General features: G+C 34.2%; 1 protein-coding gene across 4 annotated transcripts in view; it reads right to left on the reverse strand.

Annotated features, from left to right (window-relative positions):
* Positions 1–9,851, reverse strand: part of LOC110112621 (ENHANCER OF AG-4 protein 2) — a 23,733-nt gene extending 13,882 nt beyond the window's left edge. The window contains exons 1-6 of one of the 4 annotated variants that reach the window (XM_020844914.2): positions 9,453–9,851; positions 5,330–6,759; positions 4,707–5,229; positions 4,400–4,508; positions 3,867–3,979; positions 3,587–3,774 (exon numbers count right to left, since the gene is read on the reverse strand). In XM_020844914.2, coding sequence (XP_020700573.1) covers positions 3,587–3,774; positions 3,867–3,979; positions 4,400–4,508; positions 4,707–5,229; positions 5,330–6,687 — 2,291 coding nt within the window. In that variant the 5' untranslated portion in view covers positions 6,688–6,759; positions 9,453–9,851. Of the gene's footprint in view, positions 1–3,586; positions 3,775–3,866; positions 3,980–4,399; positions 4,509–4,706; positions 5,230–5,329; positions 6,862–9,452 lie in introns of all 4 variants that reach the window. The other 3 variants (XM_020844925.2, XM_020844909.2, XM_028697288.1) reach the window with 3 other exon arrangements.
* Between the last annotated feature and the right edge of the window lie 3,225 nt (positions 9,852–13,076).

The following is a 13,076-nucleotide window of genomic DNA, read 5'->3' on the forward strand; positions in this document are numbered from 1 at the left end:
ATAATGTATGATCCTTAATCGAGAGTTTTCTCAGGCTCCGGTGTAATTAACCACGGGGGCTTGCGCCCGTGGGAAACTTGGCCCCACAATCTACTAAACCCCATTCGAACTTTTTTTTCGGATGGGGGAAACCCGTGACTAGGTCGTGTATATTACTATCCATCGAGGTGTGTTGGCGTCAGCCTCTATCTTCAATGGTTAGTCGTATGCACGATCCAATCTGCCCTTCCAATCGACCCGTTCGCGCGGTGCTCTTTTCGGAGGTCCACACATCCCTGTGTCAAATTTCGGATGATAAGCCATTTAGCTAAATCTTGAAAACCATGGGAGGACTAAGCATGGACGCACTAGGAGCAAAAGCCCCCTATGACTCGGGCATACCCAATTGAGTTACCTGAACAAGTGAACAACCCAATCCTTAACCCACTTTATTTTAAGACAAGGGATCAAAAGTATACAAATAACTAAGACAGGAGGAGTCTACATAGCGCAATTAATAAAATCAATATACTGTCACATAAAAATATAAGTTGCTTCATCAGTTAGTTCATAGGTCATGAAGCCATAAAAAAAAAGTGTGCATGCAAAAATGGTGATACTTCAAGGATATTTCCTGTATTAAACAAAACCATTTTCTGAAAAAGTTAAGAGAAAAATGGAACCAAGAACAACATTAGTTTTTAAGGTTCCATTGAAATGATTTGTTAACTAAATTGCACCGATGTTTCACATTACTCAAATCTTAAAAGATATATCTTCTAGGAAAACAGCTTTATCATCTTGCATCGTAGCTGGAGCCAACTCAAATACAATTATTTATAAATCTGTAGTATATTTTATGATTATGTTAATAATGCCCTTCTAAAGAAATTTCTTCCATAAAACTCTCATTTTACAATTTCTTAATATAAATTACATAAAATTTCCATCTTTCTTTGATGTATTCATCTTTAATTAAGGTCTTATTGAATCAGTATCACGAACTCTCTTACATAATTTTTATATAAATCTATTACACCTTCCTAAGTATCTAAACCTGTTATATAATTTTCAATACTATTTATTGTCATCCTGTCACACTTCTTGCCTTAAAAACCAACCGACCATTGGATCATAAATGAATTTGATAACCCATGGCGCCCAATCTTCTATAAAAAGTAAATCTCAATTGACCAAGAAATCATATAAGTTCCAAACATAGCAAAATTATTACTCCATTCACTCATTTACTAAACATGAATCTACCACCAAATATGGATAGAATTCGCAGTTGACCACTAGATTCCAAACGGATGTTGACAAAAATAGCTACTTAAATAAAGATTGGTTAGATTCCATCCCTCACTTATTATGCATCTCACTTCTACTAAAAGAGGTATATAATGTCCGACACATATTGGACACGACATGCATATGATACACCCCTGATACATGTTAAATACACCGCAAACATGTCCGATTAAAAAATACTAAAAATAAATTGGACACACGTGTCTGACATGCATGCCTTAAATATTTTATATAAAAAAAATAATATAATTTATTACATTTCAAAATTTTATTTATTAAAAAAAATCAAAACTAAATTTCTTATGGGCTATTTGGCTACCTGAAAAAGTAATGCAGAGTAAAAGGAATGTAGTGTAAAAGGGATACTTTTGAGCTGTTTGGATGAGCGAAAGCACTTTACTTTTTTTCTTTTGAAGTAAAATGAATGTTACGTAAATTGTAAGAAGGTTGTGACTGGGTTGGGCGGCGGCGGAGGCAAATAACAGGTGGCGGTGAAGACGGTGGCCATCGTGGGTGGCTAAGGAAGCACTTGAGCGGTGTAAAGCGTATTCGCTTAAAATTGGGCGAGAACGCTTTACCTCAAAAATAAACTAAAATGAAATATATTGTATTTATTTTAATTTATCTTGGATTTATTTTTCATCCAACCAAACACCAAAAAGTGAAAAAGTAATGCATTTAATTTACTTTGCATTCACATTTCTTCCAACCAAACAACCCCTTATTTCCTCTCCATAACACAAAATCAATCGTCGGCATTCAATACCCCATTCCCTGAGCATTCCCATTTTCATGTCTCTCGCGGATCACGATTAAGATTTCACAACAATACTCGATGTCATCTCAACAACATCTAACGCCGTCACAACATCAATGTTCAAAACAATCTCAACAATGAAGTCCAATGTTGTCTTAGCATTGACATGCGACATCAACAATTTCTACATCCACAATCATGTCTTCGCATCGTCTCAGCATCTCATCTTTGTCTAGCATCATATTAATATTGATAACCGACATCGTCTCAACATCGACCACTAAGAAAATTACACAACATCGATATTCGAATCTCAACAGCATTGCTGACTCCCCTGTTGATGCCTGACACATGACATTTGACATCACATCGATTTCTGGCTCTAAAAATCCTAATATTAATCCTTTTAATCACAAATTCTAACTAAATGAATTATTATTGCTAAATTATTCTTCATATTCTACTTATTCAATTTCTATTTACTATTTTTAATACATATACTGTTTGTCAATAATTGATGAGTCTTATATCCATGTCATCATGTTCATATTTGTGGATTATAATCCCTTGCATGATCCCTTTCCCTGCAGCTCCTCATTCAAACAAGGAAATTCCCCAACAATTCCCCCTCCTACCATATAGAAACAAACAACTCATACTTGAGATTGCAATCTTGCATACAGAGTACAATAGAATGAGAGCAAAAATTGTAATTAAAGCCAAACATTACAATAAGCAAATACATGCGTTAGGGTCTTTGTAAATACTACAAATGTACATAAATACCATAGTGAGAATCTTCTTGTTTTTTCCTTGCAGCCGCTAACTATGAACATAAATTCATCACGATGGTTAAAGTATGAATGGACAATTGCAACATATATATGGAAAATATTCTATCCTGATTTTAGATTTAAATTGAAAGAAAGAAGGTTCAAATTGGCCTTAATGAAAATTCATTTCGCGATATTGCAAGCATTTGGCTATCAACAACAATCAACACAAACCCCACCCCACTCTCGCCCGAAAAGTAAACAAAATACGCTGAAAGGACGGCAACATTTATTTGAAGCAATTATCAACAAACCAAGGCCTAAAGCAAGAAACTAAACTAAACAGCATTTATATTTCAGTCGGATCCATCAATCATCCTGATCAAACAAGCCATGAATCTTCTCCAATAATATATACAAGAATTTCATAAAATAGCTAAATCAATAAAATTAAGGGATAGGTAAATTTAAAACAACTCACTCTACAAAATAAAAGATGCATAATCAAACTAATATATAGAAGTTTCTTTAAATTATTTTTTCAAAGAATAGGGTTTAGAAAATAATAAATTAGTCAATGTTGCTAATTAAAGCACTAATAGGTCCAATGGAGATCATATTTCCCAAGAGATAGAAACAAGAGTTCACATAACACGAACACAAGCAAGAATTAAGTACAGGAAAAACAAACAAAACAATAAAAAGTGCTAATGCCATATTGTACGAAAATAGCAAGGAGAATTTATAAATCACAACTGATGTATACCTTCCATACTGATCAACGAGCAAGCTTTCCATTTCTCTAATCGGATCATCCACACATTGCTCAACACAAGATGGAATTCTATGAGAAACCTCAGAATTCAAGCCATCATTACGAACCTCAATTTCATCCATGCAGCTACGAAGAAAATATTCTGGCAGAATTTTCCTCTCCAGCCACAGCCTCAAAACCTTTACACAACATTTCAATAATGCAGATAGAAGATGCTTTAGCTATTCCTATTAATAACACCAAAAAGAACACTTTGTTTCAACAGAAATACCTTTAGACATTGACGTCTATTCTCATGAGCGGAAGGCCCAGCAGGAGCAGCAGCACCCAATAGGCGTGGTAAAGCTGCTTGCACAATAGGAACATATGATGCCCCTGCAATGCCTAGGAAATTTCAAAAACGCAGTTATGAGATGTTAAAAATTTTGGAAGCCCCGTGCAATTAGAATATTTACCTATGTTTTATGTAAAACAAAAGATATAAATGCATATACATACACATACCCACATGCATTCAAATAGGAAAATTGCTTTAGCATTTTGAGGACGAAAGGATATTGCAGCAGAGGGATGAAGTATGTACATGAAAGACATGGTTTATGTGGAGGAAAGAAGTTATTAGTAGGAGAAAAAAATGTCAATCAAAACCGAAAATTGAGAAAATCTTAAGGAATCATTCAAAAGAGGCCTACATAAACAGGTAGCAATAAAACAAGTACTTTTCCATGATGATAAGCATCTTGATTGAATTCAAATTAAACCAGAAAAGGATGTAAACCACACTATAAATCTGTAAGCACCCACCTTTCTGAGCATGAGAGCATTGAGTAATAGAGTCCACAAGGAAGAACAGGTCTATCCTATGAGAAAGGCTAGGTTCACCTTCTAATTTGTGGATAAGAAGTTCAACGACCTGCAAATGAGCATATGAATAAAGTACCTGATTAAGTAAATTTCACTTGGAAACTATGATTAAGTAAATTTCACTTGGAAACTATGACTAAAAATAAAGTTTGATGTAAACCCCAAGTTATGTGGAGCATCATGATTTTGATAAGAATTTAACAGTTCGAAGCTTCTAGAAATAATAATTATTAGGAAATCCACACACCTCATTGGCAATACCATATTTGGCACAGTCGATAGCATGACGAGTTGCGCGTCCAATACTGTCTCTAGCCCGTGATAATGTTTCTATCATTCCTTCCAAAGCATCTCGAGCAACTGCAGCTTCAGTACCACCACTTGAAGAATCAGTAGGTTGCAGGTTTCTTGTACTAGGTCTGTGGTCAAAATCCTCATGGTCTCTCCATTTCTCAGGAAGAAACTGATGCGAAGTCAGAGAAGGCTCATTATGAACAGAAGTTTGAAACCATTTTTTATCTTTCTGAAAAGGATCTCCTCCTGATGGGAGAGTTTGCACGGTAGACATTTGGTTGGGGCTTCTCCCACGGATACATTGTGGAGTGAGGGATGAACGAGGGGTACCATTTCCATCATGTAGCTGATGAGAATGTGCTTGCCTTCTTTTAGCTTGAGCAGCTGCAATAAGATGTTTCATCGACATACCAGAATCAGTCAATTTGCTATCAGCAGAAGAATCAGCAGAAGTAGCTTCCCTCGTAATATCAGATCTGCATGCAAATAAATAATTAGAAAAGTTTCCTTAACTGATAAACGCACTGAATGAATTATCATATACAAAATAGAGCATCAGCATATATAAATATATACCTTTGTCCTGCTGAAACATCTTTCACAGTATAGCACTCAGCTGAAAAATTAACAATGGAGCTGTTCTCAGTAAAAGTAAGTCCCGAACTGTTGGATTTGGATTTCTCCAAAGGTAATTTAGGATTTTGTGAGATGGCAGGACTGCAAGAAAAGTGTGACGTTCCAAAAGCTTTGCACGACTCACCAAACTGAGCATTATAAGGATTTTCCCCTCTAACCTGATCCTTGAGAGTTTTGAGACTCGCCAACTTGTCCATATTGCCAGGGCAAACTAAGGTTGCCAGTTTTTCATTGGCTGCTCTGCCATTTGGAAAAGCAGTTTTAAACTTTTTTTGCTTCACAGAATTTGAGCATTCAAGCAAGTTTGCAGAATATTTCAGCACATTTGCTTCAACATTACGTGGTCTAGAAGCTGAAAAGCAACTATCCATCATCTCCATATTCCCAGTGAGATTGCTAGGTCTTTCATCAACTCTAGAGCCCACATTCCCAATTAAACTGAAACCCGTATTTGAAAGTGAAGCATTCTGGGGAAAGTCTTTGCAAGATTCTGGCTGCATTTGAGATTTTCTTTCAGAATCAAATGTGCCTGAATATTCTCTCATCAAGGTGACCGCTGTAACATGGTGAATTGGAGTTCTACATTCTTCCCCATCATCATCTTCCACAAACCTCAATGCTCTCCTTCGAGAGCGCACATGGGTACCAGAGGTCTTATTGTGTTTAAAATTCCTTCCATTAGTCCCGTTAAAGCTCTTCTTTATTAAGTCTTCAATGCCAGCAGATGAAGAAATTGAAACATCACCTGATCCCTTAAACGACTTCATTAGTTGTGGCGTGTTCATGTTATCATATGGCTCTGTTGTAGATGGGGTGCAATTATCAGCTCTTATAGACCCGGACCTTATAATACTTGGATTCTTGTTATTCCTTTTTGCTTCTATGAAATGTGATGATTCATTTTTACTGGAGTTTTTGGAGCTATTAACTCTCTCATCTTTAAATATTGATCTTTTAGCAGAGGAAAAATCTGCATTACCAATCATTTTACGTGTAATAGCTCCAAACTGGAAGCAGTCACCTCTATAGTCTACAGAAGCCTCCAATACTAGATTGCCCTCTGAAGTTGCTAGTTTTCCTTTTAGAGGATCTTGCCTTGGCATGTAATTTTCAGCTGATTTTTTCTTGCTACGTACCACAGTGCCAGGTTTTACCCCATTGGTAGTTTGTCCTTCCAACTTCTGAGCATCTCCAAGAAAATCTACAGAGGTGAACTCTGCTCTTACTTCACGAGCAGGTTCACAACCCACAGAATAAACCTTCTTCACTTTCTCTTGTCCTTTATGGCTTTTTCGCATTTTAAGATCATTATACACTTTAATATTCAGGATGGAAAGTTCAGATGTTGTGCCTTGCCCATTTTCATCCACCTTTGTAGGAAAACTCAATCTTTAAAAAGCAAAAAAAAAAAAAACAACGCAGCCTCGATAAGAATCCGAACCACCCAAGGCTTTTGAAGGGTTGATGTACGACTACCACACAAAATAGCATTTTTAGAACAGGAGCTTCACCAAAACATAGAAAGTAGCCAACAAATTTAAAAAAAGGGTATAAAAGAGAGCATGAAGCTCCAATAAATGTAAAGTAGTGAATCTTTGCCTTAAAAAGAAAGGATAAGTGAATCTAGGATTTAAGTTTCGCATAAGCACCACAAACCCAGGCCGAAAGCATTAATATGTGAAGTTTGAAGAGTAAAATCCTCTTAGAAATTCAATCTAACCTCTTCGCAAAATTGCTACCTACCAAGCTAAAATTCTACCTAAAATCTTTCCAAGTTTGCAACCTACACAACTTAAATTCTACCTAACTTTGAAATACAAACCTACCACCCTCTAAACTCTATAAAAATTAACTGGCTACATAGAGATAAAATCTTGCTCTTACACAGTTTACTTCCTAATACCTGGCAGCAAGAAGAAAAGAAAGCGTATAACTTCGTCTTCTGGCAGCTGGTGGTTGGGATCCTCTTTAGACGTAGCCAGTGGGTCTCAACAAAATGGGTGGTGAGGACAACAAAGGGCCGTCAGAGAAGAGCTCTTTTAAGGATAGGAGTTAGTGTAACTTGAAGAGAGGAGCTCTAAAGGCTGATTGCACATGAATGCTGATTTGGATCATCCCTTTTGTTTAAGTTTTAAAACCTTAAGATTAGCATATGAAAATTAGAACTTGAACTGATTCATGTTGTGCAAAATTTGCAAATCGATTAGCCAATGTTGCATGTATTGCATTAACATCAATATCCACTAATAAAAAGAATAACCAATCAAAATCCTTGATTTCCAAAAGTCATTACTAACACTCAAAAGCACCCTCTAAATATTTTTTTTTCCAAATAAACCAATCAAATTCAATCCCAAAGAAGTGGAATGTGCATTTCACCATGAGCCTTACAAGGATATCTCAGCTACTTGGGCAATTCCTCATGAAAGGAATATTAGCCTGAATCATATACAACCAAAATTTGTCGCATTAATTATAAGATAAATCATTCGGGAAGAGATGTTCATAACCACCAAAATGTTAGCATCAATTGAAGCAACAGTAGCTCACCCCCAAAGCTTAATATAACCATTAGGCCTCACATGTAGTCATTTCTATAAACCCACCACATTCTTGTATGTTGCTAATCAATACAAAACCCAATCCAAACTACTGAAAAATCTCTTACATGCATACTTTTATACAAAATTCTATGCATAATTCTAGCTAGGACCTTCAATTGTAATGACAGCTTTATATCTCACAAATGTCAAGACCAATAATCAAGAGAACCCACAAACTTGCATGTAATTTCAGCACCTGTTAGGCATTGATTACTGATGCGGAGCATTTTAGCTTAAATCGTTCCTTAGACGTATATTATCTAGTTTGTTACAAGCTTGTTATAGGATTCTAGAACTTTCTAGTTTTCTCTAGTTTTCTACCTAATTATTACATATAGTATGATGTAAGAAGAGTTGAAACATTGATAAATATTATCCTCTTTTGAAGCTTTGTGCTTCTCTTTGTTCCCTGGATTGGGATTGCCTTCTTGCTAGTCCGATTCTTCCAACGATCCACTGCATCAATTACTAGGTCAACTTATGGCCATCTTGGACATATTTGTTGACCTAATAAAAAAATTGGCCTTACCCCATCCATTAGATGTCCTTCCCTTGGACAATATGAACCATCACCACTGATCAACAAAAAGTAATTCATTAGTATAGGTGAATTTGATCCAGGCAAAAATCAACATGTATGGACAAATTCCAAATCTAAACCCTAGAACAACTCCAACTAATAGCTTCTAACCTAATGTCTTAAGATAATTTCACCCTTAAGACATCAACATTCATCCTAAATTGTTTGCAGACATACTTTCACATGCCATGTTATCTTCCTCACTTCCTCTTTCCCTTGTCATTATTATTCATGATGCTCCAATTATTCTATCAATTCATCATAATAAAGCTAGATACAATCGCTACTGCAATTATAGCTCCTACTCTTTCAAGCCTGTTTAATACAAGAAAAGAAGTTCAGATGTTGAACATGAGCAACTAGTAAGTACCAAAAAAGAACTCGAGCAAGTACTTCATTGGATCAGGGAATCCGATCTACTTATCTAGTTATCTGTATTAAGGCAATCTATCTATCAACATCAACCGAAAGAGGAACTTCAAAAATATAAGAGCTAGGCCAAGAGCTGATAATCAAGAAAATGAATATTTACCGACTTTCTTAAACCCCACCTATTCTTCAACCACAAAATACAAGTCTACAATGTTTGCAGGCGCACACTAAACATTTTACCTATTCCTCAACAACAAAAATTATTTTCCTTGTTTCATTGTTTAGGGTTTAGGGAACAGCGCCATTTACAGCCCTATCCCGCTAAAAAGATAACATTGGGAAAAAATGGCGCAAGTGTATCCTTGATTCATCAAGCACCAAAATATCGCTAAAAATCATCTTTTGATAACCAACGTTTGTATCATCAAGGCCTAAAAAGTACAATTCATGAAGGAAAGTTTACAGATCGAAAAGAATAATCAAAGCCCAAATCAGCAATTGAAATTACCGTGCGTACTCATGCAGGCCACGCGGGAAATCCCTAGACCTTCTCGAGAACCAGATCTCCAACCCGCAGCTCTACCGCCTTAGTCAGTTCCGTTCCCTTTCTTCTCCTTGGCGGCATCAAACAGAAGAAACCAAGCCGTAGCACCCGCACCCACACCCGCAACGGCCTACTTTTAGGGATAGAAGAAACAAAGCTCAACAAAACAGTAGACGAAGACAATACTAAGCATCTATGGAGCAGCGATAAGTTATGCTTCGGTATTGCAAGCAACGGTCGCACGCCATTTCCGCGGGGCGATGGGATCTGGCAAGCGTTGCGATTTAAGGAAGGAACACCGGTCCATCCATCAATTTCCCAATAGGAGAGAGAGGAAGCTTCACACATAACCAAACAACAAGAAGAAACATCTTTAAAAGGCACATTATTATTTTATAGAAATTAATAAAGTCAATTTATAGCAATAAGATATTTATTTTCACAATATTTTCTTCCTATTTGGGATATTGAACTTAGTTTTAAAAAAGGCATGATTCAAAAGTTATAACAATTTTTAGATTTAATATTTTTATTTTAAGTTAAACATAAATATTTTTATATAATAATTAATTATAATTATATTTATTTTCTTATATTGTCATGCTTCACATGTCTCAAATGTATATTATATGACTCAATTTTATATCATTTGTTCATATCTAACTTAATCCAAATATGAATCTATTAACTCCATTCAAATTCCAATATATACTTTATTTATGTATCATAAAAATACTATTACCAAAAGGGCTATAAGTATACATTTACTTGAGATATCTTCAATAGGGCTGTCAAAATCGGGTCACGGGTTGGGTTCGGGAACAACCAGGACCTGACCCAGCACTATTCTACCCGATCCCGAACCCCTCCCGCTTTTTCAAACATGTCGGTTTTTTGGACGTGAATCCGACCTGCTTCGAGTATGTTTTACTAAATTTTTTTTATTTAATTCAATTTATTTAAATCTAAATCAAATTAAGGTAAGATTTACTTTAATCAATTTAAAAATAAATCAAGCTTAATTCAATTTGGACAACATGATTTATCATTTTTTTTTTAAATAGCATTTACTCATTTCATAACAATCTTTTAAAACCCTCCTAAATTAATCAAAAATAGGTCAAACCGGGTTGATTTCAATTTTCAGATCAACTCAAATCCGACCTGGTTTTACAAACGGGTCAAAACCCCTAACCCGAACTGGACCCAATTCGGGTTCGAGTTGACCCGAATCCAAAATTTGCAGGTTGAATTTTTAAGTCGTGTCAAATATTGACACCCCTAATCTTCAAATATAAAAACTCTCACTTTCATCTTATTCAACTCCCACAATAAATTATGCATTAAGGGACTATGACTCATGACTCACCCTAGAAGAGCTTGTAAATTATGGCAAGCACCTTAAACACACTACGAGAGAGACATTGAATTAATAGAGAACCATCCATGCCTTGGTCTAAAAGGGCCTCCAACATATATTTTATAGCCCATTCTTTATTTCTATTGATTTATAGATGGAAAGTCTTTATACAGAGCTATAATTTCAACATTCTATATGACTCTAATTGTTAAGAAGTTCCAATCTACTCCAAAATGGTTAAGTTAATTGGGCTATTTTCAACCTACACATGTACCAATTTAACTAAGAAACCTTAAGCAACAATATAGTTATATCCTAAGATTGTATTTATTTGATGCATAGAAATATAAAATAGATGGAGTGATTATGCTAAATTAGCATCCTCTCTAAGACTTTGTTTGGGACAGCTTCTTAAAGCAGTTTTTTAGTTCAAAAATTTTAATTATTGTACTTAAAAGCTGTTTTAAGAAGCAGTCAAAAAGTCATCCCAAACGAAGCCTAAGACTTCGTTTGATATGGCTTCCTTACTGTTTCAAGAAGCAGTAAGAAAGCCGTCCCAGATGAAGCCTAAGTAAACTTTGGGCACTATGAAAGAATCATATGCATAATATCCACTTCCCTATTCTATCAAATTAAGGCTTCGTTTGGGACGACTTTTTTTTTTGCTTTTTAAAGCAGCTTTCTAGTGCAAATTTTTTTATTTTTGTACTAAAAAGCTGCTTTACGAAGCAATAAGAAAGCCGTCCCAAACTAAGCCTAAATTAGAGAAGATTACAATCTTGCTAGTGTTCTCAATTGCCAGGAGATCAAGCCAACAACATCATCTAACTACTGAAGTCTACAACCGTTTGAATAAAACCCTCTCATTAATGACATGAACAGATGCCTTCGAATTTTCTTATGATCTATTTCACATCTAATTGTCACTATAATTATAACAAAAAAATTAAAAGCTCAATTTTCAACTATTTGAGTGCTTTAAGCAAAGGAAGGTTTTGTTTGGGATAGCTTTCTTACTGTTTATTAAAACAAATTTTCAGTACAAAATTTAAAATTTTTGTACTAAAAAACTGCATTAAGTAATAAGAAAATCGTCCTAAATGAAGCTTAAATCTACTAAATCTAAGAAGCCATGTAATTCATTAGAGGAAATCTTCTAGCTATAGAAATAAAGAGAGAAGCTTTGTGTATGATATAAGCATAAGAGATTTTGATAATATACCCACATAAGTAGATTGAAACAACCAACTCTCTATAATGCCATTAAAATTAATATCATCAGTTGAATGTATCAAAATCTTATTAACAATGTTTCTAATTGCATGAGAAAATATTTGAGATCTAAATGTGTACAATTCTAAAAATAGCTTTAAATAAATTTATTAGTTGTTAAGGATATTTATAATTATTTTGATTAATGATATACATAATTAAAACTAGCTAGACTCCAAGTAAATTTTTATTCTTTTTATTAATGATTAATATAAGAATAATTAATTATCATGGGCATTAATTAAACTAAAATTACAAATAAAATCAAAACCATGATATATATCATCATAGTAATGGTAATCATTATTATTAATATCATTATCATCTAAAATAAAAAATAATTAAATTTATTATAAATAATATTTTTAAAATGTTGAATTTATTTTCACTAGATTTATGTCTACATGCAATAATTTAAAAAAATCAAAACCATTATATTCTAGAGAAATTATTCATGAAATTAAAACTGATAATTATTGCTAATACTTAATTAAATGATACAACAACAACAACATCAAGCCTTTATCCCACTACGTGGGGTCGGCTACATGAATCCTTTTTCTCCATTGTGTCCTATTAAAAGTCAAATTCTCGTTTAAATCTAATTAAATGATAAATGAAAAAAAAAACTATGATAGGATATTTTAATATAATTGGTATTCTTTTTTTTTATCAAAAATATTATATATGCTTTAAAAGTAGTATTATTTATGGAAATTCTATATTACACTAATCTCAAAAAAAAAATCTAATAATCTTTAAATAATCTCAATGTAAATTATAATTACTGAACGACAAGAGGGGGGTGAATTCGATGATTAAAAACTTCTTTTAATGAAAAGAAATATCTTTTTATGACTTTATGCGGAAGCGAATTTCATTCACAATAAAAAGATATATAATCAAATTCATCGACGCAATTAACCACAATAAAAATAAATGCAAAACTAAAGTGC

Source organism: Dendrobium catenatum, unplaced genomic scaffold, assembly GCF_001605985.2.
Source record: "Dendrobium catenatum unplaced genomic scaffold, ASM160598v2 fragScaff_scaffold_908, whole genome shotgun sequence".
Classification (NCBI taxonomy): Eukaryota; Viridiplantae; Streptophyta; class Magnoliopsida; order Asparagales; family Orchidaceae; genus Dendrobium; species Dendrobium catenatum.